At 56.6% G+C, this 23,907-nt stretch overlaps 1 protein-coding gene across 2 annotated transcripts in view; it reads left to right on the top strand.

Moving 5' to 3' along the window:
- Nucleotides 1-23,816, top strand: part of ZC3H18 (zinc finger CCCH-type containing 18) — a 50,649-nt gene extending 26,833 nt beyond the window's left edge. For both annotated transcript variants that reach the window (XM_057534712.1, XM_057534713.1), the window contains 12 exons: nucleotides 1,346-1,463; nucleotides 2,812-3,074; nucleotides 14,591-14,782; nucleotides 15,511-15,636; nucleotides 17,380-17,481; nucleotides 18,639-18,782; nucleotides 19,130-19,189; nucleotides 20,015-20,175; nucleotides 20,312-20,511; nucleotides 20,908-21,004; nucleotides 22,086-22,182; nucleotides 22,976-23,816. In XM_057534712.1, the coding sequence (XP_057390695.1) occupies nucleotides 1,346-1,463; nucleotides 2,812-3,074; nucleotides 14,591-14,782; nucleotides 15,511-15,636; nucleotides 17,380-17,481; nucleotides 18,639-18,782; nucleotides 19,130-19,189; nucleotides 20,015-20,175; nucleotides 20,312-20,511; nucleotides 20,908-21,004; nucleotides 22,086-22,182; nucleotides 22,976-23,189 (1,774 nt within the window). In that variant the 3' untranslated portion in view covers nucleotides 23,190-23,816. The remainder of the gene's footprint in view (nucleotides 1-1,345; nucleotides 1,464-2,811; nucleotides 3,075-14,590; nucleotides 14,783-15,510; nucleotides 15,637-17,379; nucleotides 17,482-18,638; nucleotides 18,783-19,129; nucleotides 19,190-20,014; nucleotides 20,176-20,311; nucleotides 20,512-20,907; nucleotides 21,005-22,085; nucleotides 22,183-22,975) is intronic.
- The last annotated feature ends 91 nt before the right edge of the window (nucleotides 23,817-23,907 follow it).

The following is a 23,907-nucleotide window of genomic DNA, read 5'->3' as shown; positions in this document are numbered from 1 at the left end:
GCACCCCACCCAGGGTTTGAGTCAGGGACCTGTGCAGGTCCTCTGGGTCTGTGTGTGTGGGAGCTGGGGCCGCCTCTTGCCTCTTCCCAGGGCTCAGTCAGCTGTTCTGTCCGTGTGATTGAAGGCCCACCTTTATCACCCACACAGGGGTCTGCTCCCGGACTTCCTGTTTTATTCTTTGGGTCTGTTTCTTCACGGGCCGGGCCGTCTGTGATGTTGTGAGGTCGCGGAGGGTGTGTCTTTTTTTTCTTTTTTTCCTTTTCTATTATTTGGCCGCGCCGTGCGACATGCAAGATCTTAGTTCCCCGACCAGGGATCGAACCCGTGCCCCCTACAGTGGAAGCGCGGCGTCTAACAACTGTTCTGCCAGGGAAGTCCCTCGGAGGGTGTGTCTTGTCTTTCCCATGGTTTCTTGGCTGGTCTTACATGTTTTGGTGTCCATGTGAACCTGAGGATCAGTTGTCTAGCTGCATAAAGAATCTCAGCAACATTTTTACAGGGATTGCCCTAAATTTGTAAATTAACAAAGGGCTTTGTAAATTAACTGACTTCTTGGTGATGTTCAGTTGTCCTTTCCAAAGACAAGGGAGGTGGTCTCATTTATTCACACGTGCTTTTGTGTCTTTCAGGAGTGCTAAAGTTTTCTTCAAACAGGTTCTGCACGTTTCTGATTAAATGAATTTTGTTCCTAAATATGTTTCCTTCTTTCTTGCTAGTGTAAGAGGGGTTTTCTGTACCCTCTGTCTCCTGACTGGTTATTATCTATGCACATAAGGGTGTTGGTTTCTGTATGTTAAGTTCTCTGCATCTGCCTTACTGGGCTCCTCTGGCCACTTGAATCGGCTTCACCGTCGTGTCTTGGCTTTTCGTGTACAGCATCATTTAATGTGCAGATTGAGGTGGTTCTGGGGTCTCCTGTAGTCTGACCACGGCGGTGCCTGCAGCACACGGGTGGGCTGCCTGAGAGGCACTGGGCTTCCTCAGCCCGTCCGGATCTTAACGGGAATGCCTCCCTGTTCCCAATAAGTTAGGTGCTGGCTTTAGTTCTAAAGTGTATAAAAACATGTTATCACGTTAAGAAAGGATCACTTCCTATTTTCATTGAGAAAGGGGTATTGGATTTTTGTCACAAACGTTTTCATCATCTGTAGGTGTAATCCTGTGACTTTTCTCTGTAGGTCTGTGATTTTCTTTAGTATGTTCATTTTCTAATATTGACTCAGCCTTGCAATGGTGGTGTTATTTTTTTTAATGTGGTGTCTGAATCTTTGCAGATATTTTATGCAATGTTTTTGCATTAATATTCCTAAGCGATAAGCTTGACTTTTACTTGCTCTTTTTCCAGACTTGAGCCTTACGCAGACCCGTATTACGACTATGAGATAGAGCGGTTCTGGCGTGGCGGGCAGTACGAGAATTTCCGGGTGCAGTACACAGAAGCGGAGCCGTACCATAACTACCGGGTATGTGGGGCTTATGTGTGTAGGTCAGAACTTCACTGATGGACCCATTAAAATCATCCCTTTTTTATTTATAGGACTTTATATGAGCTTAATTGTGTGGGCGTGGTGTACTAATTTCAAGCCCCGCTTGACTGTTCGTGGAGAACTAATTCGGGTCCATGGACTAACTTTGTGGTGATTTGAACAGATCCTTCCTTGGGTTGGTCTGTGCTCTTGCTCTGTTTCTCACCGGAGCTGCTGGTTGGGTGACTGATGCCATTGGCACGGGGTGTGTCCCACCCTCTTGAGCACATCACTCTTTCAGGTTCCTTAGGACCACCCTTCACGGGTCGTGCCGCCTCATGCACCGGCTGCCTGGGCCACTGACAGCCATTGCTGTTGGTGCTTCTCTGACATGTAGTCGATTTGTGAATACATGCACTTCAGTCTCTGAGTCCCTGACTCTATGCTTTTGGTGTGAAGCTGCCACTTGGAAGAGATCTGTTAAAAGCAGGTTAGCAGGGCTTCCCTGGTGGCACAGTGGTTGAGAATCCGCCTGCCAATGCAGGGGACACGGGTTTGAGCCCTGGTCCGGGAAGATCCCACATGCCGCGGAGCAGCTAAGCCCGTGCACCACAACTACTGAGCCTACACGTCTAGAGCCTGTGCTCCACGACAAGAGAAGCCACTGCAATGAGAAGCCCATGCACCACAATGAAGAGTAGCCCCCGCTTGCCGCAACTAGAGAAAGCCCGCGCGCAGCAACAAAGACCCAGTGCAGCCAAAAATAAATAACTTTATTTAAAAAGAGAGGAAAAAAAAGCAGGTTAGCAGTTTTTGTGCCACGACTTAAGTCGTATTCGTGAGTTTTTTGGAGCAAAGGGAGTGACTGTCCGGGAGCCCATCAGATGGTGAGCTTGTGGTGAGAAGGGGCCCCTGGTTGACCACCCTGTGCCCTCTCCCCGGCAGGCAAAGCAGACTCCTCGCTGGGGCCGGCCTGCGGTTCCAGGTGCCTCGTGACAGCCGGGGCAGCCTCGAAGGGAGCAGGACCTGCTGGGGTCCCTGCCACCACGTCCCCCGGTGCCCCAGGGCCAGGCTGCCTGTGCAGAGCTCAGTCATCTCCATCCCTCGACAAGAGCTAAGGCCAGAGAGGTCTGCCCAGCTCCCAACGGCCTGGGTGCTGATGTTGGAAGGGCAGGCTCTGCAGGGCCCCACTACCACCACGTGGCCTCAAGTCCGTTTCTAGTGCTGAAACAAGACCCCGCCCCGGCGGTTCTGTCTCCTCCTCCTGCTCTCGTGTGTCCTCCCCGCGCCTCCCCTTCCGAGTGGCTAATCGTGGCATGTGCATATGTCTGGCTTTTCCACGAAGGAAAGGGAGCGGGAACGAGAGCGAGAGAACAGACAGCGGGAGCGGGAGCGCGAACGGGAGCGGGACCGGGAGCGCGAGCGGCGGCAGCGGGAGCGCGAGCGGGAGCGGGAGCGCGAGCGGGACAAGGAGCGGCAGCGGCGGAAGGAGGAGTGGGAGCGCGAGCGCGCCAAGCGGGACGAGAAGGACAGACAGCACCGTGAGCGCGACAAGGAGCGCGACAAGGAGAAGGAGAAGCCCAAGGCCCGCTCCCCGCAGCCACCGAGGTGAGGCGCTCCCGGAGCTGGGGTGCTGGAGCTGGAGGCCCGGGTGGGGGGCTGGCCCTCCCTGCTGCCTCCGGGCTGTGCGCCGGCAGGAGGCCCTAGGCCCAGGGCCTGGGAGGGGGGCCCGGCTCGGGGGTTTCGGGCAGCCTTTTGGAAACAGAAGCGCAAGCACGTATGTGAGTACCAGCCCAGGACACGTGGTCCTCTCCAGAAGATCATAGCGCGGGCTGAAGTGTGTATGTCCTGTGTGTCTTACAACTTTGTTGAGATGTAAGTCACATAGCATGCCGTGCGCCCATTGAAGGTGTCCAATTTCAGTGGTTTCTGCCATAGTCACAGAGTCGTGGTGCCGTCACCACAATCTTAGAAGGCTTTTGTCCCCCAGAAGGAAACCTCATACCCATTAGCTGTCATTCTCATTTTCTGGCCCCTGGCAGCCGCTCATCCACTTCTGTCTCTGTGGGTTTGTTTCATATAAATGGGGTCATATAATGTGTGGTCTTTTGTGATTGGCTCCTTTCACTTAGCATAATGTTTTCCAAGGGTCCGCCACTTTGTGGCATTTATCAACACCTTGTTCCTCGTTATAGCCAAATACTATCCCATTATGTGGATGGACCACATTTTGTCTATCCATTCATCCGTTGATGGACACTTGGACTGTCCCGACGTTTTGGCGACGGTGAATGTGGACATTTATGTACAGGTCTTTGTGTGGACATAGTTTTCATTTCTCTTAGGTATCTATATATCTAGGAGTAGAATTCCTGGGTCACGTGCTAAATATGCTTAACCTTTTGAGGAGCTGCTAAACTTCCACAGCAGCTGCACTATTTCACATTCCCACCAGATATATGTGAGGGTTTGGATTTCTTCCTCATCCTTGTCAACACTTACTATTACCCATTTTTTAGGTCCTAGCCATCCTAGAGGTTGTGGAACGGTATCTCATTGTGGTTTGATTTTCATTTCCCTGATGACTAACAACGTGGAGCATCTTTTCATGTGCTTGTTGCCTGTTTGTATATCTTCTTTGGAGAAATGTCTATTTAGATACTTTGCTTGGTTTTTAATTTGAGTTGTAAGAGTTCTTTATATTTTCTAGGGACAAGTTCTTTATCAGATGTCTACTTTACAGCTACATTCTCCCATTCTGTAGGTTGTCATTTCACTTTCTTGATGATGTCCCTTTTCTTCTTCTTCTTCTTTTTTTTTTTTTTAAAGGAAGGCCTCTTATTTTTTTCAGCTTTATTGAGATGCAGCTGACAGATAACATTGTGTGAGTTACAGGTGTGTCACGTGGTGATTTGATACACTTACACATTGCAGGACAATTCCCACCATATGGCTCGTTATCACCAGCCTCACATCATTGCCTTTTCTTTGTCACATATTAATTGACCAGATATGCAGGGCTTTGTTTCTGGGCTCTGTATTCCGCTCATTGGTCTCTGTATCTGTTTTTATGCCAATACCATACTGGTGTGATTACTACGGCTTTATAGTACAGCTTAAGATCAGGAAGTGCAATGCTTCCAGCTTTGTTCTTCTTTCTCAGGACTGCTTTGGCTATTTGGGGTCTTTTGTGGTTCCATAAGAATTTTTTTTTTTTTTTTAATAGACTGACACCGAGCATCGTACATGGATGACCACAACAAAAGCAACAATGACTGCAATTACCCAACACGAAACACACTCATGCTGTGTCATAATATTGACATGCAGTCCAGCAATCCTCCACTGTAACAGCTCCTTTACTTTGCAGTGAAAATTGATTTGTATATTTTTTGCCTCTGAGTCCTTGTGGGATTTTTTTTTTTATTCAAACAGAAAGTCACAAAAATTATACTCATCCTCATCAGTTCACTCAGTCCCATGTAATTAATTTTTTTTTCCATCTTGATCTTTTGTTAGCACTTTTACGAGTTCGCATCAGTTTTCCATTAGAGTTCTGAAAATGCTTATTCATTCAATTCAGCAGTATAGTCAGTTACCAGAAACCTGTACTTGTCAGAGTCTTTTCCATGAATTCCTTGAAGATGAAACCCTTTTATAGGAACATATTTGCAAAAGCATCAGAGTACACCCAGAACTGTCTGTAAATGACAAAAGACTTAAAAATGACCACGGTTAAAGATTTGATGAACATTCATAATAATGCAGTTGACAAGGAAATTTAGTTATTTCTGAGATATACATTTTAAAGTAATAACTAGAATAACTAAATCCTAAATTTTAGGGTTGTTTTTTCTATTTCTATGAAAAATGCCATTGGAATTTTGGTAAGGTTTGCATTGAATCTGTAGATTGGTTTGGGTGTTACAAACATTTTAACAATATTAATTCTTCCAATCCATGAGCGTGGAACATCTTTCAGTATTTTGTGTCTTCTTTGGTTTCTTTCATCAGTGTTATAATTTTCAGTGTACAGATCTTTCACCACATTCATTAGATTTATTCCTAGGTATTTTATTATTTTCGATTATCAATAGGATTATTTCTCTTTCAGATAGTTTGTTGTTTAGTGTATAAAAACACAACTGATTTTTGTATGTTGATTTTGTATCCTGCAATTGTACTGAATACGTTTATTAGTTCTAACAGTTTTTTGGTGGATGAAACAAGGCTCTCATCCCTAATTCTTGTCCTTTCGTTTGGACAGACTTCCGTCCTGTGTGCAGTTCTGTTTCTGAAAGTAAATGTCAGGACTGTAATCTTTCATTTTAGTTTGTGGTCAGTGCCAGATCTGACTGTTTTCATCCTCTAGATTACAATGAGCTGACCTCCTTGAATTCACTGTATTTTTTCCTAACATTGGGCAAAGTGAGGTTTTACAGAACACTCAGAGTGAATCATATTTTAGACGCATTGAGAGAGTTCTTTCTTTCTTTTAATTAATTAATTAATTTATTTTTGGCTGCGTTGGGTCCTTGTTGCTGCACGCGGGCTTTCTCTAGTTGTGGCGAGCGGGAGCTACTCTTTGTTGCCATGCGCGGGCTTCTCATTGCGGTGCCTTCTCTTGTTGCAGAGCACGGAATCTAGGTGCACGGGCTTCAGTAGTTGTGGCTCGCGGGCCCTAGAGCGCAGGCTCAGTAGTTGTGGTGCACGGGCTTAGTTGCTCCATGGCCTGTGGGATCTCCCCGGACCAGGGCTCAAACCCATGTCCCCTGCATTGGCAGGCGGATTCTTAACCACTGCGCCACCAGGGAAACCCAGAGAGAGTTCTTTCTTTAAAAGGCTACTTTGATGAATCTTTTTACATTACAGTAATCGCTCTTTAAGTTATCTGAAATTTATATATCCATTTGAGTGTTTGAAGAGCTTTATTTTGATCTTTCTCTTGTTGGTCCCTTTTTTTTTTTTTTTTTTTTTTTTTTTTTTTTTTAATAAATTTATTTATTTATTTATTTATTTATTTTTGACTGTGTTGGGTCTTCGTTTCTGTGCGAGGGCTTTCTCTAGTTGTGGCAAGCGGGGGCCACTCTTCATCGCGGTGCGCGGGCCTTTCACTGTCGCGGCCTCTCTTGTTGCGGAGCACAGGCTCCAGATGCGCAGGCTCAGTAATTGTGGCTCACGGGCCTAGTTGCTCCGCGGCATGTGGGATCTTCCCAGACCAGGGCTCGAACCCGTGTCCCCTGCAATGGCAGGCAGATTCTCAACCACTGCGCCACCAGGGAAGCCCCTTGTTGGTCCCTTTGAAGCCCCTTTTTGGTAGAAGCCCTTTGCCCTTCTGCTCATACCCGCCAGCTGTTCCACCTCTGCACCGTTCACCGCGAGCGTTCCACCCCAATCTTTGCTCTGCCATTGCCCCTGACTCCAGGGCTTTACCCACTGCTCAGGGGGTCACCCCACTCACTCCTGTCTTCTCACCCTGCTTCACTGTTCTCACAGCTCTTGTCACCCCCTGACCTCATATTACTCGCTTATTTATCTGTTGTCGTCTGTGGCCCTCGTAGAATGGAACCCCCAGAGGGCACTGCAGTCTCAGGGCCCGGCACAGAGGGAGCGCTCATGAGCACTTGGCAGATGCCGTCGTGAGTTTTGGGTTAATGTGACACACGAGAGCGTTCTGCTTTCCAGGTTCAAAAGACGGCTTTGTTTTCACGCATATCCAGATGCCTGGTCTTGGAAGCAGGGACCCAAGGAAGAAAGGCAGGTGATAGCTCGGGTGTCACTGCGTGTAACTCTGTGGATTCCTGAATCACATTAGCAAGTCCACGCTTGTGGTTTCACGGTTTCTGGGCATACTTCCTCTGGCTATAGGCCGCCTTCCCCAGCCCTATTAGGATGTTCTGCTTGTTTCCAAGGAGCCAGCTGACTCTTCCCAGGTAGATGTCTATATTTTCAGCTCAGGGGCGTCTCTACACGAGTGTGGCTTTAGGGACCCTGGGGAAGGGCAGGCCAGCTGTGTCTGCGTGTGACCACAGATCCACCCAACTTACAAGGGGTCACGTCTCGATGGACCCGTTGTACATTGAAAATGCATCTAACCTGCCAGACGTTGTAAAGTGTGGAAAAGCTCATGTAATTTATTGAACACCGTACTGAAGGTGAAAGCAGAATGGCTGTCTAGGTCCAGAAGGGTTGTTTGGTGTAGTGATTGTCTGCCCTTGTGGTCACGTGGCTGATGGAGACGCTGTGGCTTGTTGCCCTGGAAGAGATCCAAATGCAAAATTCAAAGAACAGCTCCTACTGAAGGCATGACACTTTCGCACCATTGAAAGTCAAAAAATTGTAGTCAAGCCATCGTAAGTCAGGGACCATCTGTAGCTCATGGGGCAGACGCCTGTGTTCACATTCCAGGGCTGCCTGGCCTCTCCACAGGGAAGTATAAGCAGATCCAAAAGGAGGGTTTTTTTAAAGGCAGTAGCATGTCTTGGCCTGGCCCCCAAGCAGCAGAGCACGGTGAGAACAGCCTCCAGATCTGACGTTTACACAACCACAGGGTCTCCCATGAGGAAGGGCTCAGTGAGAAAGTGGCTGAACTATCGGGTCAGGGTTCAGGAAACTTCGTGAATTCTTCCTAAAATCAGATGCAGCTTTTCTCATGGGCTGATCTGCTCTGCTGCCGGCCTCTGACCTGGTTTGCTTCCTTCTGTTGGGCTCAGTTCTGCTCCCATGGGTCTCCACCCCCAGCACCTACTACCCTCAGGGCGGTTGCGGGGGGCGCTCCATCACTTGGGTTAGGCTGGCTCACTGGTCTCTGGTGTCTTGAATTCCATCTTTGATCACCATGGCTGGGGCCCTGCCAGCCCTGCGACCAGTCTGGAGGGTGGGGTTTCACCAGAGCAGAAATTCCAGCGTGGCCTCCTGTTTCCTTTCCCTTGATCAGCCAGAGCTGGAGTGACCACTTCTTTAGGAGGTGGCCAAATTCCCTGCCGTGATTCCTTTATATGACCTCCCTTTTATAGAAGAGCTTGTTTATTTAGCCTCTGACAGGTTGGGAATTTTTCTTTTTTTTAATAGATTTATTTATTTTTGGCTGTGTTGGGTCTTTGTTGCTGCGCACGGGCTTCCTCTAGTTGCGGCGAACAGGGGCTACTCTTCGTTGCGGTGCACGGGCTTCTCATTGCAGTGGCTTCTCTCGTTGTGGAGCATGGGCTCTAGGCGCGTGGACTTCGGTAGTTGTGGCTCACAGGCTCTAGAGCGCAGGCTCAGTAGTTGTAGCACATGGGCTTAGTTGCTCCGCGGCATGTGGGATCTTCCCGGACCAGGGATTGAACCCGTGTCCCCTGCACTGGCAGGTGGATTCTCAACCACTGCGCCACCAGGGAAGCCCCGGGAATTTTTCATCAACAGCTGAATAGAAAGAACTTTTCTCACCTGAGAGAAGAGACTGACAAAGCTTCATCCAGAAAGACCACTTGGGACGCTCTTGTCTCCAACCTGTGTGTGAGGGGCTCTGGACAGTGGGGCAGGGTCTGTGCCGGGATCTCACGTGTGGGTCCTGCGGATGTACGTGGGGAGAGGCGACAGAGTAAGCGTGGTGATGGGTCTTTGTTTCATCTGCAACAGCACGAGCTCCCGAAACCCACCTTGCGGCCGGGAGGGGGAGGGAGGCGGGCGCACAGCGGTGTGGGCACTGCCTCTGCCCGGCGCCGGCAGGACCCGGGGCTCCCTTCTTACACCACCTCCGACCCCTGCCCCTCACCTGCCCGAGCTGTCGCCCCGAGACAGGTGGTTGGTGAGCTGCCTACTTCCTTTTGGCTCCTCCCCAGACCCCCGGGCCGGACGCCGCCGTGTGGCTGTGTTCGGAGGTGGCGCCGCTCCTCTCATCCAGGTTTGCCTTTGTAATCAGGCCTTCGGAGACGTTTTGCCCACTGCTGTAGCTGGGCCGTTTCTAGACCAGAGCAGAGCCTGTCAGCCCGCTGGGCGCATCTCTGTGATGGGGAGTCCCTTCTGTGCAGCGGCCTCTGCTCTTCACAGCCCGGCCGGGGGGTGCGCTCTGCCGGGGTGGGGGGCGCCGGCCGTAATTAGGGTGTCCTCGGCCCAGGCAGAGGGGTTCCATTCCAGACAGAAGCAGTAACCAGGACCTTCCTGCCCAGACTGCCTGCTAGCTTTAAAGCTGTTTACTGAACATTTGGGTGTAGCGTGGGGTTCGGTGCCTCTGGGTTGCAATGGCCCGCTTCTCATTTCCTAGGAGACCGGTAGTCCTCGTGAGGGAGCGCTGTCCCCGCTTCCTCACACTCTCTGGAGCCTGGCAGGCTGTCGCTTCAAAAGCGGGGAGGTGCCCTGCTCAAGCGTGCCCACCGGGGGGCCTGGGGGCAGGCGAGGAGCCGCTCTTCTCGAAGGCCCTGGGGGCGGGAGGTTGCTGTGCGGTTGGCCGAGCGGCGGCTGGGTCCCTGCCCGGGCGTCTCCGTTCGGCTCACGCTGGCCCGTGGGCCGAGGCTGCCCGGCCTGCTGCTGCCCTGCAGACAAGGGTTATGGTCGCCGAGGTCGGCTTTGACTGGTCCCTGGGACTCTGCTGTCTTTGCAAAGAAGTGCATGTTAGGTTTCCCTCTGCTTCTGGTGCTTTTTCCTCCCTGTTTCCGTGCGTGCTGCTGCCCCTCCTCCGGCCTCAGCTCCTGCCGCGGCGGCTCCGCCTTCAGTGCCATCCGTCTTCTGTGTGGAACTCATGGGTTTCATGAATTTGAACACCACGAGTTGTGATCTGTGTAGGCCCCCATGGTGGTGTCGCCTGCCTTTGCTAACCTCGAGGGTGTCAGACGCTCGCACTGGACACCTGCCGTGCTGTCCCCGGGCCACGGGCACCTCCCACTCCACTCTGTCTCGGTCCTCGCGCTTAAGGAGTTAGATCCCCAGCACTGACCTTTCTGTTAGCAAGAAAGACGCTCCCTGAGAGCTCAGGAAACCTTTCTTTATCTTTCTCATCTCATTCCAATCTATCCTGGTCACGGCTTACCTGCTGACCTGCTCTGAGAAAGTCACCGTGCCCGGGGTGTTTTCGAGGAAAGGTGTACCTGTGTTTTAACTTCTTGCCTAATGCACTGAACTACAGAGGCTGCCCGACTGAGAAGATGGAGAGACTCGTGGTCTCTCACGTGTTCTGACCTAACTGCAGACGTGCGGGTTGCTGGGAACTGGGTAAATGCAGGTGAATATGAAAGCAGTCAGGCCGTGGCTGCGCTTCACAGTGGGAATGGCGTGGGGCCTGGGGTCCACACAGAACCGAAGGCAGCTTGGGAGTGGGCTTGGGAATGACAGGGCCTCGCCTTGGAAACAAAGTTTTCACGACCCCGCCCAGAAATTGAAGTCCAACCTCGCATTGAAGTTGAAATATGTTTTCAAAATCTGAGGATTAAAGCAACAGGTCTGTGGTCCCAGGTGCCACTCCCTGGGGACTGCCCTCACCTTCCCAGGCCCCCTGGGGAAAGTGAGTAGGAGTGAGGGGGCGGGGGCGTGAGTAACGGGGCCTGTTCCATCCCCTGCTCATCTGCGTGCGGGACCCTGGGTGCCGCCAGCCTGGCGGAGGCTGGAGGAGGGCTGCTCCCAGCCGGGCAGGTCATGCAGGCTGATGGCCGTCCTGGCCGGGGCCCTGGGAGCCGGCTCCGCATCCACCGGGCCCCGGGATGACCGAGGCCAGCAGCTTCGAGGGGAAGGGCTGAGAGAAGGCCCTCGGGAGGCGTGAGCGAGTCCAGTCGGGAAAAAGCCACCCAGGTGCTTCCCGTTCCCTCTCCCTGTGTCTTTCCCTCTCTTTAACCCTTCCATCTTTGAAGAGAACCTTCCTCCTTTTTATCTTTTCTTATCTTTGACCCAAAACTGGGCTTGCTACTCAGGCTGGAGTTTGCAGACGCCCTCACTGTGGCCTGCCGTGCCTCTCACCTCCGCCCTGGCATCGCAAGGGGACTCGGGGGCCCTGTCTCGTGCCCTTTGCTCCTCAGAGTCCCTCTCTTGTGGCCTTGAACAAAGGATCAGGTGCCTGGAAGATAAGATTGTTTTGTGGCAGTGCTGGGGTGGGCTGCTCGGAGATCACTAGAGGGTGTTTCCCCCTCTCTGTTGAGAAGGGTTTATGCAAATTCCAGATCTGTTCTGTCAGCTTTCGATGCCAGCATGGCTGGCAGTCGTCCTCCTCCCAGCCGTCCCCACTCCCTCGGGTTTCCTCCCGTGTACCCCCGGCTTCCCATCGTGGAGCGGCCCGTGCGCCAGCCTTCGGTGGGTGGCCCGTGGGGAGAGCCTGGTACGCCTGCTGTTTACTGCGGTCCAGGATAGTTGCTTGTCTGGCTGCCAGGCTTTCCAGGTCTCTTTAGGCTCTCCTCTGGTGTGTTGTCAGAAAGCAGAGGGACAGGCTGCGTGTCAGGGGTACCGACCTAGGCCCCATCCTCTGTCACGGCCCCCCCGATGCCTGAGTTGGGAGCAGACCTGCTTTGCCTCTTCCCCGCCCTGACCCAGTAGTGTAGGAACAGTTTCCCAAAAGAGAACTGTTAATGAACTCTGTTGACACTCCATACTGACATGGCTGCATCATGAATCACGCCCTTGGTTTCCGTCTGTTCCTCCCTGTGTTAGAAGAGCCACAGGGTGACAGAGCTGGGCCATTCTGATGACTTATGAAAAACCTAGTGACCAAGGTGTTCCGTTTCCTGTTGCCTTTTTAGAGTGAGAACAACACACGAAGTGTAAAGGTGAAAGCAGCTTGGGATGGCCCGGTCCAGGCCAGAGTCATCAGGCGGGTTTCACTCCCTTCCTGGACACTTCCAGGAGGACACGCTGAGGAGCTGATGGGGCAGTGGCTCTCAGCATTTGCGGCTGAGATTACAGGGATTTTATGCCTCAGTTTAGTGTGTCCTTGGGGCGATTTTAAACGTTGGGTGTTGTTCCTGGTGTGGGACTCTTAGCAAATAGTAGGCATGGAACTTGCTCGTTGGTGGATTGATTGAAAAGTTCTGAAAATATCAACAGGTGTTGGTTGTTGTATGTTATGATGTAATGTAAGTAGATGCTGGTGATAGAAAACTTATGTAATTCTAAAATTCTAGTCCCAAAAGGCAGGACCATCTTTGAATAAAACTGTGATGTTTTGCTGACACCCATAGAAGGTGGGAATCAAAGGCAAGACACAGTTCCTAAGTCTGACAGCGCTCTAACCCAAAGCCCAGCAGGTTGGGGGCAGGGCTGACGGCACCGCTACCATTGTTCTCTAGGTCAACGGACAGGACACGCCCAGAACCCTCTGAAAATTGAGAGTATCCGGAATTGTGACAACACTGTGGTCCTGTGTGCAGATAAGATTCTAGAATAGGAGAAGTCAGATTAATGGGAGAGCACAGCCCCTCGGAGTAAGAATTTATATGCCCCAGAGACGGCATCGCCCACAAGCCATTCTGGAATGGAAGCGGGTCCACTGGCCTGCGGGATAGTGGGCAGGAACGTGCACCAGAGAGGGGGAGGGGGTTAAAATAGAAAGACAGCAGGTCTAGAGCAGCTAGAAGCGAGTGTGGCTTAGAAAGGAGGAGGCTCTGTGAGCCTGGAAGAAGCTGTTACACTTGTAACAAGCGTTAGCACCGCCAGCGCAAGTGAAAGCCAGTGGCCTGGGAGAAATACAGGACGCAGAAGCGTTCCCAGAAAACTGGCCAAGAACAAGGCACCACCAGAGCTCAGGTGGCCTCCCTGCCGCCAGGTGCCGCTGCACAGGTGGGAGCCCATTTCTGTGCGTGGAGCTGCCAGGACTCAGGTTTACTTCTGTGTGGGCTGCGCCGTGGCGCCCCCCACCGGTTACACAGGAGCCCAGAGTTGATGAGAGGGAGGGAAGACAGGCGCCCCCGCTGTGCTGAGTGCAAGCTGCTCAACTTGCAGGGAACGTGTGACTGTTTACCAAGAACCTGTTACACGCTCACCTCCTTTGGCCCACTGATTCCCCATCTTAGGAATTTGCCCTTGGAAAAACATGATGTCCATAAAGACTTACATAAAGGGTGATTTTACTGTTCTTTGTGTTTTTTAAACACAGAAACAGCTCACCATAGAGAAATGTCTAAATTACGTAACACCTGACAGTGAACTGCTGCACCTTCAGGGAGGCCAGCTCCGGGCGGAGCAGTCCCCAGGCGGGCTCAGCTGTGCTTCCAGGGTTCATTGTGGGGAGTGAAGTAAAGGCAGAAAGGAGATTCAGAGACGCTAAGCGGTGGCTGACCCCAGAGAGCAAGAGACTGGGGTTTTTATTTCTCTGTTTTTACTTTCTGTGTGATTTTTTAATTAATAAGTATCACAAGGCCAGCAGATACCTTCATATTGAACTGCTGCCAGTTGTTCTGGGACCCTGTGCTCTGGCTCACTGTAAAGCAGGGGTGCTTTGGTGTGGGGTGCGGGGCACCCTGGCTTGGAGCTGAGCCTTGTCCCCCGTGCGGCGCTGCTGAGCTGCTGCCGGCCCCCGGCCCCCTGCTCACACCCTCAGGACCCCGTTGCTCCCACTCCCCTGCGTGGTTCGGCCTTGTTGCGTTCCCAGTTGGTGGTGACCACGTGGGTAGCCCGCTGTGGCGGTGGGCTGCTCTCACTAACCCGCTGGCCCTCGGGTTTGATGCTCTTCGTCACAGCATTGACTTGTCCTGCTGTCGTCCCTCTCGCTGGGAGATGAAGTTCTTTCAGTGAATTAAACCTAAGAGAACAAAGGACGTGTGTAAGGCTTGGGTTTAACTCATTTGCAGACAAGGGGTTCCTCGATCCCTTGAGCTTCCTAAGTGCCGGGCTGTGGCCGCTGCGCGCCAGCTCTAGAGAGAACGTGCCCCTTCCTCCCTGTGCCCCCGGAGCCCACGCAGCGGGGAAGGCGGGGGTTCTGGGGGAGGACGGCGCCGGATGGCCAGCTACCCTGCTGCCCTGGAAGGCACCGCTCGTGGAGAGAGCCCCGCGTGTCTGGTTCCAGGTGAGGTCTCCCGTAGACAGAGCACCTGCTGCCCTGTGTGTCCGGCGTTCCTGGAATGAGCCATTAGGTCGCGGTCTCTCCTCTGACTCAGTTTCTTTCACCAAACGGCATTGCTGTCTGCTGGGAGGTGGCCCTAGACCTGCTAACCCCTCTGTGATTTCAGCCGTCAAGCTGAGCCACCAAAGAAGGAGACAGCCTCTGCCGGGCCCCAGGTGAAGAGAGCCGACGAGTGGAAGGACCCCTGGCGCCGGTCCAAGTCTCCCAAGAAGAAACTTGGGATATCGGTCTCCCCTAGCCGGGCACGACGGCGTCGGAAAACATCAGCCTCGTCGGCCTCTGCCTCTAATTCCTCCAGGTAAGGAGGCAGGGAGGTCAGCGGACTGAGCAGCGTCTGTCTGCTCAGCGGGGGTGTGGCGTAGCTGGGTTCTGGAGCATCGCTGGCTAACGGGGCTGACACTTCACACCTTGGTGAGGCTTCACATACCCCCCGGAACAAGGTCAGCCGGGGTGCAGGCCACCCAGAGTGGAGCACAGCCCTGGGCAGGGGTCAGTGTGGGTAGAGACACCGCGTGGCGGAAGACCAGAAGAGCGGCCTGGCCCCCGTGCCCAGTCGGTCCCCCTGTCGCCTGCGAGTTTGGGTCAGCAGCTGTGCAGTCTGTGTGTGCGCTAGGTCTGCACAGACCAGTGAGGCTGCTGTGGACGGAGAGAGCGGGGGCTCTCCCTGAAGAGGGCCCGGAGGGGCCTGCGGAGGTGGACGGGGGCTGGACATGTCTGTGGACTCAGGGTTCCCACTGCCTGCACTGGTGGACACATAGATGCCCACGCGTGTGTCTGCCCGCGTCAGACACGCTCACCTACACACACGGGCACACGTATCCTGGCTCTGTCCCCCGAGGGCCTGGGAGCTGGGTCACCAGCGACAGCGAGCGCGCCCGGCACGCAGGTCTTGGTTTCTAAGCACCATTGCCACGAGAGGGGGGCTGGACTGCAGTGCGTCCACGAGGCAGCCGGAGGGCAGCGTGTCTGTGTGAGCGGGGGCGGGCGGAGGGGACGCAGCCTTTCTCTTCTCTCCCGGCGCTCCAGGTCCTCGTCGCGGTCGTCCTCCTACTCCGGCTCTGGCTCCTCCCGGTCCCGGTCCCGGTCCTCTTCCTACAGCTCCTACTCCAGCCGGTCTTCCAGACGCAGCTCGTTCTCAGGCAGCCGGTCCAGGTGCGTCCCTGAGGCCCAGCAGGTGTGGAGAGCGCCGGCTCGTCCGGGTTCCTGCATGATGGCAGCTTTCTGTTTTGACGGGGGCCTTCCAGCTCCTCATCTGTTGAGGAATAGTCTGACTAGGTTAGGTGTCTGGTGAATTCTGAAGAATACACAGCGAGGGGCCGAGGAACCGACACAGTGCACGGTGCACATCGGGGCTCGCAAGCCACACCGCTGTTGGCCTGATTGGGGGCTGTGCTCATATCATGAACAAGGCGGCCACAGGGTCAGCGCCAGCTCGGGTGACCTCCTGTGGACCTGCACTGACCACACGTGGTGGGTCACATTCCAGCACACTGGAATTTTGGAGTGTGCGCAACCCCTGTTTGGGGGCTCAGATACAGACTGTTTCCATCTTCGCAGAAGGTGCTACTGCCCTGTTCCAGAAAGATGGGGAGTATTTCCCCACTGAAAATAGGCAGACTGCTTGGGATGTTAGAGAATTTCTGGTCATCGTCTGGGTGGGAGGAGTCACTGGTTCGCATGAGGAATAGGAAACGGCTGACACCGTTTTTGCCTCTTCAGCCTTTTCAACCAGGGCAGGCTGCTGCGTGCGCCTCCACCCCCGGTGCCACCTGCACACGGACCCAGAGTCACTCCCCCGCCCTCTCTGCCTCCTGCCAGCCTGAGACGCGCAGGTGGGGCCCCACCCAGGACAGGTCTGGGACCAGAGGGAGGCTGCGAGTGGCGGGGGCCGCCTGTGTGGTTGTGTCCCCGCAGTCGCAGACAGGCGCAGCTCTCCCAGAGGGCCGCAGCGGGGCATGGACCCACCCCTGCGCGCTCACACGCACACCACGCACAGACCCACACAGACCCACGTGCCCACCGCTTCCCTGGGGAGCACGCCACAAAGTGTTCTTGGGGTAAACCGATGGGTCCTCCTGCGGGGTCTGTGGCCCCCAGTGGCGCCCCTTCCTGGCAGGCTGTCTCACCCTAGGACAGTGTAGGGCGGGTGGGAGCAGCACGAGGAGGTCGTTGAAGCTGTTGCGTCTGAAGGCCGCGTTCCTGGGTTTGTGGGGTTAGATGACCGCTGGGCCTGCTTCTCCTGAGTGTCATCTTGTGCTGAGTGACAGCTGTGAGAAAGGAAAGCCAGCCTTTGGCTAAGGGTATCCAGAGGGCCAGCTGTGGGCACTGGGGCCTCACGGCCTCCCTGCCAGAAGGGTGAGCAGTGCCTGGGTGTCCGGGGAAGGCTGCCTGTAGGAGGCTGGGAGGGAGACAGCAAAGGTATCGACCCTCAGTGTCAGGGGACGCCTTCTGTGGCTCCACGTGGGAAGCCAGGCCGGTGAGCTGTGGGGAGAAGCCTGGGGCCAGGCGGGTAAACTCGGGGGTTCTGGGGACCCCAGGCTGTGGGGGGCTTACCTGCAGTCTCCCCTCTGTGAGCGCTGGGTGACACGGGGACAGACGGAAGAAGGCCCTGTGTGTGGTCTGTATACAGCTGAGCTCTTCTCACAAAGTCGGGGGTGCTTTCTTTGCTACTTAACCTTCCCCTCGGGTTGTGTTTGCGAGCCCCACTGACTGTTCCAGGGCCTCCTGCCGGCTCCCGGCTGACGGCTCATGGGGTGCTGCCTGCCCCTTGGCACCTCTTTTCCCCTCTGACGTGCATTTCAGGAGATGACCGAGACCCGTCCGAGGCCGATCGGTAGCCCCTCCGGGGGTGCGGGCTGGGTGGAGCGCCTCCTCTCACCTTGGTTCACTCCCTAGGTCCCGGTCCTTCTCCTCGTCCCCGTCCCCATCCCCGACGCCTTCGCCGCACAGACCTGTCAGAACCAAGGGGGAGCCGGCTCCGCCTCCTGCAAAAGCAGGGTGAGTGCTGCGACGGGCCCCGGGAAGTGGGCAGGGGCGCGGGGCGCAGACCTGGCCTCGCGCTTCCCGGGTGTGGGCGTCGGGGCCACGGGCCACGTCCGTGCTCCAGCGTGCTCACTCTGGGGCTGGAGCCTCCCCTGTCAGGAGCCAGCGCGGCACGTGAGGGCCCCTTGCCCTGGGGACCTGCCGTGCTCCGCCCTGGCTCTGTCCGTGGCAGCCTCAGCCCTGCCGTCCTTCACCTTCTCTGCTGCTCCTGGAGCTGGTCACATCGATCCTTCTCAACAGATGTGACGACGGGAGGGGTTAGAAGCATCTAGAACGTAGCACACAAACCTCACAATACCTGGCGTGCAGGGTTGGGGTGCACGGTCCGCCGGGTGAGAGTGGGCTCCGCTCCTGCAGCTCTGCCGAGCGCGAGGCCCGTCCTGACGCTGGCCATCCCCACGTGCGTCTGGCCCAGCCCCCGTGGCAGGTTTTCCTCCTGAACGGGGTCGGCTCCCGGGCCTCAGGCTTAGGGAGTCCTGGGCGGCTCACTGTTAGAAAGGGAACGGTGTTGGCATATGACTTAGGCCCCAGGCACTGCGTCCACCTGCACTGTACTGTTGGGTGGGGACCCCGACCACAGTGCAGGCGCTCTGGGCCGCCAGGCTTCACGCAGACAGCGCCGCGCAGGGGTGAGCGCACGTCGGCCTCCTGGTCGGCACGGGCTTGGGCTCAGCCCTGCTGCCGTGCTGAGCAGCTTCCTTTACCCAGACTCTGCTTCCTGCTGGCGTCGGCATGGCTGGCAGGGTCTGCTCTGTGGCCCATCTGCGCCGTGCGTGTTCAGGGTGCTTAACAAACTGGCAGGGTACCTTCCCCACACAACAGTGGAGAACAGCTTGGGGTACCGTTTTCCCGACTGCGGTGGGGTCCCCAATCACTGAGGGAGCACAGCCCAGCTCTCGGCACTGCTCCGGGGCTCTTCAGACGGCCCCGTCTTCCTCCCGCTCCTTTCTTGGAGGGGGAGGCCGCGGGATGCTCAGTGTGGGGTGGGGTCCGCGGGAAACAGCCCCTCACAGGGGGGTGTGTGCGTGCACTGCATGCGCCCCGAGGTCGGCCGGCAGGGCCGCCTCCGCCTGCCCAGCCGGGCCTGACCCTCCCTCTGTCCCACGTCACAGAGAGAAGCTGCTGAAGAAGCCAGCCCCACCTCCAGCCCCACCGCAGGCCCCCAAAACCACCGCTCCTGCCCCCGAGCCCGCCAAGCCCGGAGACCTTCGGGAAGCCAGGAGGAGGGAGCGGCAGGCCAGGAGCCCGCCCAGGAGGTGAGTGCACCGGCCTTCCAGGGCTGGCGGAGGGGTGCGCCCAGGCAGCGGAGGCCAGGGGCCGCAGCACGTCACCGAGCCTCGGTGTCCCCAGGAGCTCGATGGCTGCGAGGGGCCCGGCTGCTCCCTCGATGCCAAGTTCCCCCCTGCTGGAGGCACAGTGTAGGGGGAGCTGGCCAGGGCTGTGGTTGGTTCACTTTGAGGGCATCAGAGCCCCGCCCGCTGCCCGGTCGGTGGCAGGTCACTGGGGGCACGTTGGTCTCCGGCCAGCGAGCCCTGGCTTGGAGGAGCACCCGCGTGTCAAGGCCACAGACACGTGAGCAGCCGGACTGTTGGTTGCGTTGCAGGCGGACCGTCAGCGGCAGCGGCAGCGGCAGCAGCTACAGCGGCTCTAGTTCCAGATCCAGGTCATTATCACGTCTCCCTGGCCCCAGTCCCATCAGCATCTGCCTCTGTCCCCCAGGCAGGGTCCAGGGCGCCCCGGGAGAGGCCGCCTCAGGTGTGAGCATCCCCCTCCCTCGGGTCCGAGGGGCTGTTCCCGAGCTGCTCCGGCGAGGAGCGGGCACAGGCTGAGGCAGCTGGGGGACGGCCGATGGAAAAGATCTGAGGAAGGAATAAGCAGGAGAGAGTTCTGCTGTTCAGTTGTTGAGAAAGCAGACAGGATCGGATCAGTCCTTAGATTCCTTGAATCCGGTTTTCTCTTTCATTTGCAGGCAGCAGGTGGTGTATACATTTGCCCAAAGCTGTCTGAGTAGGTCTGGGGTGTGTTAAAGACCTAACCTTTCAAAAAGGCTGGGCTCTTCCCTTCCCTGTTGCAGCATCCACACACCTTAGGACGCGGTGCTGCCGGTTTTCTCAGAGGGCGGGAGTCCCTGTGGAGTCTGGGCTGTGAGGGGACCAGGGCCTAGGAGATCGGCCATGTGCAGAGCCTCCCGAGTGGGCCCGCTGGGGTGTCTGGCACGGCGTCTGCTCGCGCTGCGGCCCATGTCCGCCCTCTGTTATGCACCGTCGCCAGGGTGGGTGTCCCGCTCTTGGTCACGCTCAGCCGTGTGTCCCTGCCCAGCTAACAGCACGGTCACCTGTGAGCACGAGGGCCTGGCCACAGCCACGTGGGCGGCACCTATAGAGTGCCCAGAGCCCCCACAATCTCGGGCTGGGTGGGTTCCCCTTCCCTGGGAACAGGAATCGGGTCTCAGGCTGGGGCCGCGGTGCAGACGTGCTTGTGCGTGCAGGTCCCTGAGCGTGAGCAGCGTCTCCTCCGTGTCCAGCGCCACATCGAGCAGCAGCTCAGCGCACAGCGTGGACTCGGACGACATGTATGCAGACCTGGCGAGCCCCGTGTCCTCGGCTAGCTCGCGCTCCCCCACCCCAGCCCAGGCCAAGAAGGAGAAAGGTAGAGCCTGTGTGCAGGGGAGTGGCACTGTGCCAGTGAGGGTGTGTTAGTGCCAGTGAGGCACGCCTCCCCCCGCCGGCTCGCGGGCGGCCGCCTCACCGCAACGGAGGCTCTGATGGGCGTTTCTCACGGGCAGGAAAGTCTAAGAAGGAAGACGGTGTGAAAGCAGATAAGCGGAAGCGGGATCCGTCCACGCAGCCGCCCAAACCCTCGAGAACCCCCGCGGGCGGCAGGTCCTCCCAGCAGCCCACGACCCCCCAGCAGGCGCCGCCCGGCCAGCCCCCACCGGCCGCGTTCATCGCCCACAAGGAGATCAAGTTGACTCTGCTGAACAAGGTGAGGCCGTGGGCGGTGCTGCTGGGCTCCGGGGCCCAGGGCTGGGCCGGCAGGCGGCTCTCCACGTCACCCGGCTCGTCCTGCCCTCGTGGCCAGCCCCGTGGGCAGTGCCGCGTGGGCACAGGGTAGATGGGAGATGGGCCGGTTCCCACACGGCAGCCCTGGGACCTGGGGCAGGGAGCAAAGCCGACTTGGCCTCTGAGTTGACATCCGCGATGCCCTGAGAGACTGGAAGGCCGGAGTCCCACCCCTGGCGTGGAGGCCTCGAGACCGTGGGCACTGCCCCCCTCGGGGCCACGTGGCGCAGGAGCCCCAGAGGAGTGCCTGCAGCGGCGGAGAGCAGGTGGCCGCCTGCCCCAGGGCCTGGTCCTCCTCACACACACCGCGTTGTTCCAGGCTGCTGATAAAGGGAGCAGGAAGCGCTACGAGCCCTCGGACAAGGACAGGCAGAGCCCACCTCCAGCCAAGCGGGCCAACCTCTCCCCGGACCGAGGTGAGCCACCCGCGTCTGGAGCCGGCGCCCTGTTCACCCTTAAAAAGTCTTGAGGGCCTTAAGGGACTTCTGATTGGGTGGGTCGTGTCTATCCACGTTTACGATTTTAGAAGTTAAAACTATATATAATACTTACTTTTAAATGACACAGGTAAGATTTTTATAGAAAATAACTGTATCTTCCAAAACAGACGTTAGTAGGAATGGCATTGGTCTTTTGTTTTTTAACAACCCTCTTACGGCTGGGATCCCATCTCTTCTGGTCACACGAATCACTCGGCCTCTGGAAGACCCCACCTGGGCTTGTGAGGCCGTGAGCGTGCGGGGGGCGCGCAGCATCTCGGTGTCGCGGGACGCGCCTGACTGCTGCCCCGGCGGTGCTCGGCCGCACCTAGAGAACCACTGGCCCAGGCAGGGCCCCTTCCTGACTGGCTCTAACTAGTAAAGCAAAAGCCTGAGTGTTTCCAAGCTGTCTTTCCCCCTTAAAATGGAGAGGTCCCGCGAACCCCACCAGGAGCAGGAGGTGGACACCGCCCGCCCCGAAGCACCCCCCCCCCCGGGGCCGCCTGCATGCCTCTGCAGGGCGGGACCCCCTCCGTCTGCCCTCGCCCAGGGCCCCCGCGCTTGCACGACAGCAAGCACTCCTTGCCGTTCTTGGTTTTGCTTCTAGTTTTTAAGCCTCCGTGCCTTTTTGTTCCCCATTTGAAGACCCTCACCGTGAGTTTCTGCAAGGCACGGAAGGAGGGTTTTGTCTGCTTGGCGTTGGACGCTCAGAGCTCGGTGGCCTGTTTTGATGCTGGCTCAAGAAACCAGAACCGAAATTAGACCTCGGCTTCCGTGTTTTTCTGGGGCTTCATTTTCCAGTGTAATCAAGCCTCCCCTTTTCCTTTTTCTCCCTGGCTCTGCTCCTTACGTCTTTCTGTGAAAATGAGGAAGCCGAACTGAGCTGCCACCTCTCTGTGGCATGGGGTCACCAGTGGCCAGAGGGGCCACCCCATCCCTGTCTGAGCACACCAGCCCCTGCGCAGCTGGCCCCGTGTGGAACTGGGACCCTTGTCTTACCTTGTCCTCTGTCGCCCAGGTTCTCGGGACCGAAAGTCAGGTGGGAGACTCAGCTCCCCGAAGCCAGAGCGGCAGAGGGGCCAGAATTCCAAGGCACCCGCGGCCCCAACAGACAGGTGAGTGTCTCCCCCCCGCCCCCATGCCCTGGGCACAGCACGCTGGCTCCTTTGCCACAGAGAGGGCTGGCGCAGCTTCCCTCCCCAGGTGGAGGCCAGCAGGACTAGCCAAGGGCAGGCTCAGAGGCAGCAGGGGTGTGGCACTTGGCTCAGATCCAGAGACAAGAGGGCCGTCCGGCCCGTGTCTTAACTCTGCCCCCGTGGGTCCTAGAATGAGGAACGGCCCAGAGCACGCAGCTCCCGGCCGGGGGACCAGGACCAGGCGGTGGCACCCCTTCCCCTCCCTCCCACGTCAGGCACAGGAAGTAGGGGCATGGATCCCCTTTTCCCAGGAAGCGGGCTGAGTCTCTGCACACCTGCACCCCTGGCTTTGGGTCGAGGGCCAGGTGGGAGGGGCCGCGGGGAGGGTGGGCACAGCCCCCAGCCCTCGGCCCACAGCACTGCTTGAAGCCGGGGTCCAGCAGCGTGGGGTTTCACGTCAGCACAGAGCGGGGCGCGTACGAGGACCAGAGTAGGAGGGCGGGATAGCGTGGCCCCTTCACCCGCGCAGTCCCTGCTCCACGATCAGGGGGCGTGGGAGCGGCGTGGGGAGGCCACCTCGACTGTGGCCAGAACCCGGGCTGCAGGCAGGAGGCCGGGCCGGGCCCCGCACGCTTAGCCATCATGGGGGGCCTCGCCCATTGGGGAGGGGCGCCTTCCACCTGGCAGGTGCCGCTCCTGGGGTCCAGGCCCCCGGCAGGAGGCTCGCAGAGAGAGGCCCTCCGCCCCTCTGACTGCCTCCCCACCCCCACAGGAAGCGCCCGTTGTCCCCCCAGTCCAAGAGCTCCAGCAAGGTGACCAGTGTGCCCGGCAAGGCCTCAGACAGCAGTGCTGCCGCCGGCGCGTCCACAGGCACCAAGTCAGGGAAGGCCAGCACGCTGTCCCGGCGGGAGGAGCTGCTGAAGCAGCTGAAGGCCGTGGAGGACGCCATTGCCCGCAAGCGGGCCAAGATCCCCGGGAAGGTGTAGCCCGGCCTCTGCGCCCCGAGGCAGGGACTCACTTGTTTTTATAAATAGGGTAAGCGCAGCCATTTTGGATTTTGCAGTTAATGTCTTATTTTGGCTGTGATTCTTTTTAAAAACTAAAAAAAAAAAAAAAAAGTTTCTCAGCTGGAAAAGAAGCCACACACGTAACGAAGATGACGCTGAATCCCAGACTGAAGCAGCCCCTTCGCAGAGCAGAAGTGCGGCGAGCCGGCTGGGCGGGCGGCCGCGCGGTGAGGACCGGCTCGATTTTATGTAAACGAGGAGTCCTCCCTCTGCTCGCCAGTCAGGCGTCCTCACCGCCCGGTGGGCCGCACCCTCGGCACCCGCCCTCCTCCCGTCGCCAGGAACACCAAGGCTGCCGAGCGTCCTCCCCGCCCCTGCCGCCCCCAGGATCAAAAAGTATATATATATTCTTGACTAAAGTCTGATTGGGAAATACTCCTGTCTTTTATTTTAAGCATCAAATTGTTTTAGTTGATTTAAAAAGGAAAAAAAAAAATACAGAAAAGACCAAAAAAAAAAAAAAGGCCGAGGGTATTGTTGGGCATCTGTCAGATGTGGAGGGTCTTTTTTTGAGGGGTCTCCTAAAATAAAATATTTTGATAAACAGCTGTCTTGCCCTGGTGGTGATGTTTGCCTGTGCCTGGGCCCCCGCCTCGGCCGTCCGCTTGGCAATGCCTGCTGGGCTGCTGACTGAAGG

The sequence above is a fragment of the Balaenoptera acutorostrata genome, chromosome 19, assembly GCF_949987535.1.
Source record: "Balaenoptera acutorostrata chromosome 19, mBalAcu1.1, whole genome shotgun sequence".
Classification (NCBI taxonomy): Eukaryota; Metazoa; Chordata; class Mammalia; order Artiodactyla; family Balaenopteridae; genus Balaenoptera; species Balaenoptera acutorostrata.
Note: the sequence above shows the minus strand (reverse complement) of the source record. Positions and strands in the feature narration are given on the sequence as shown.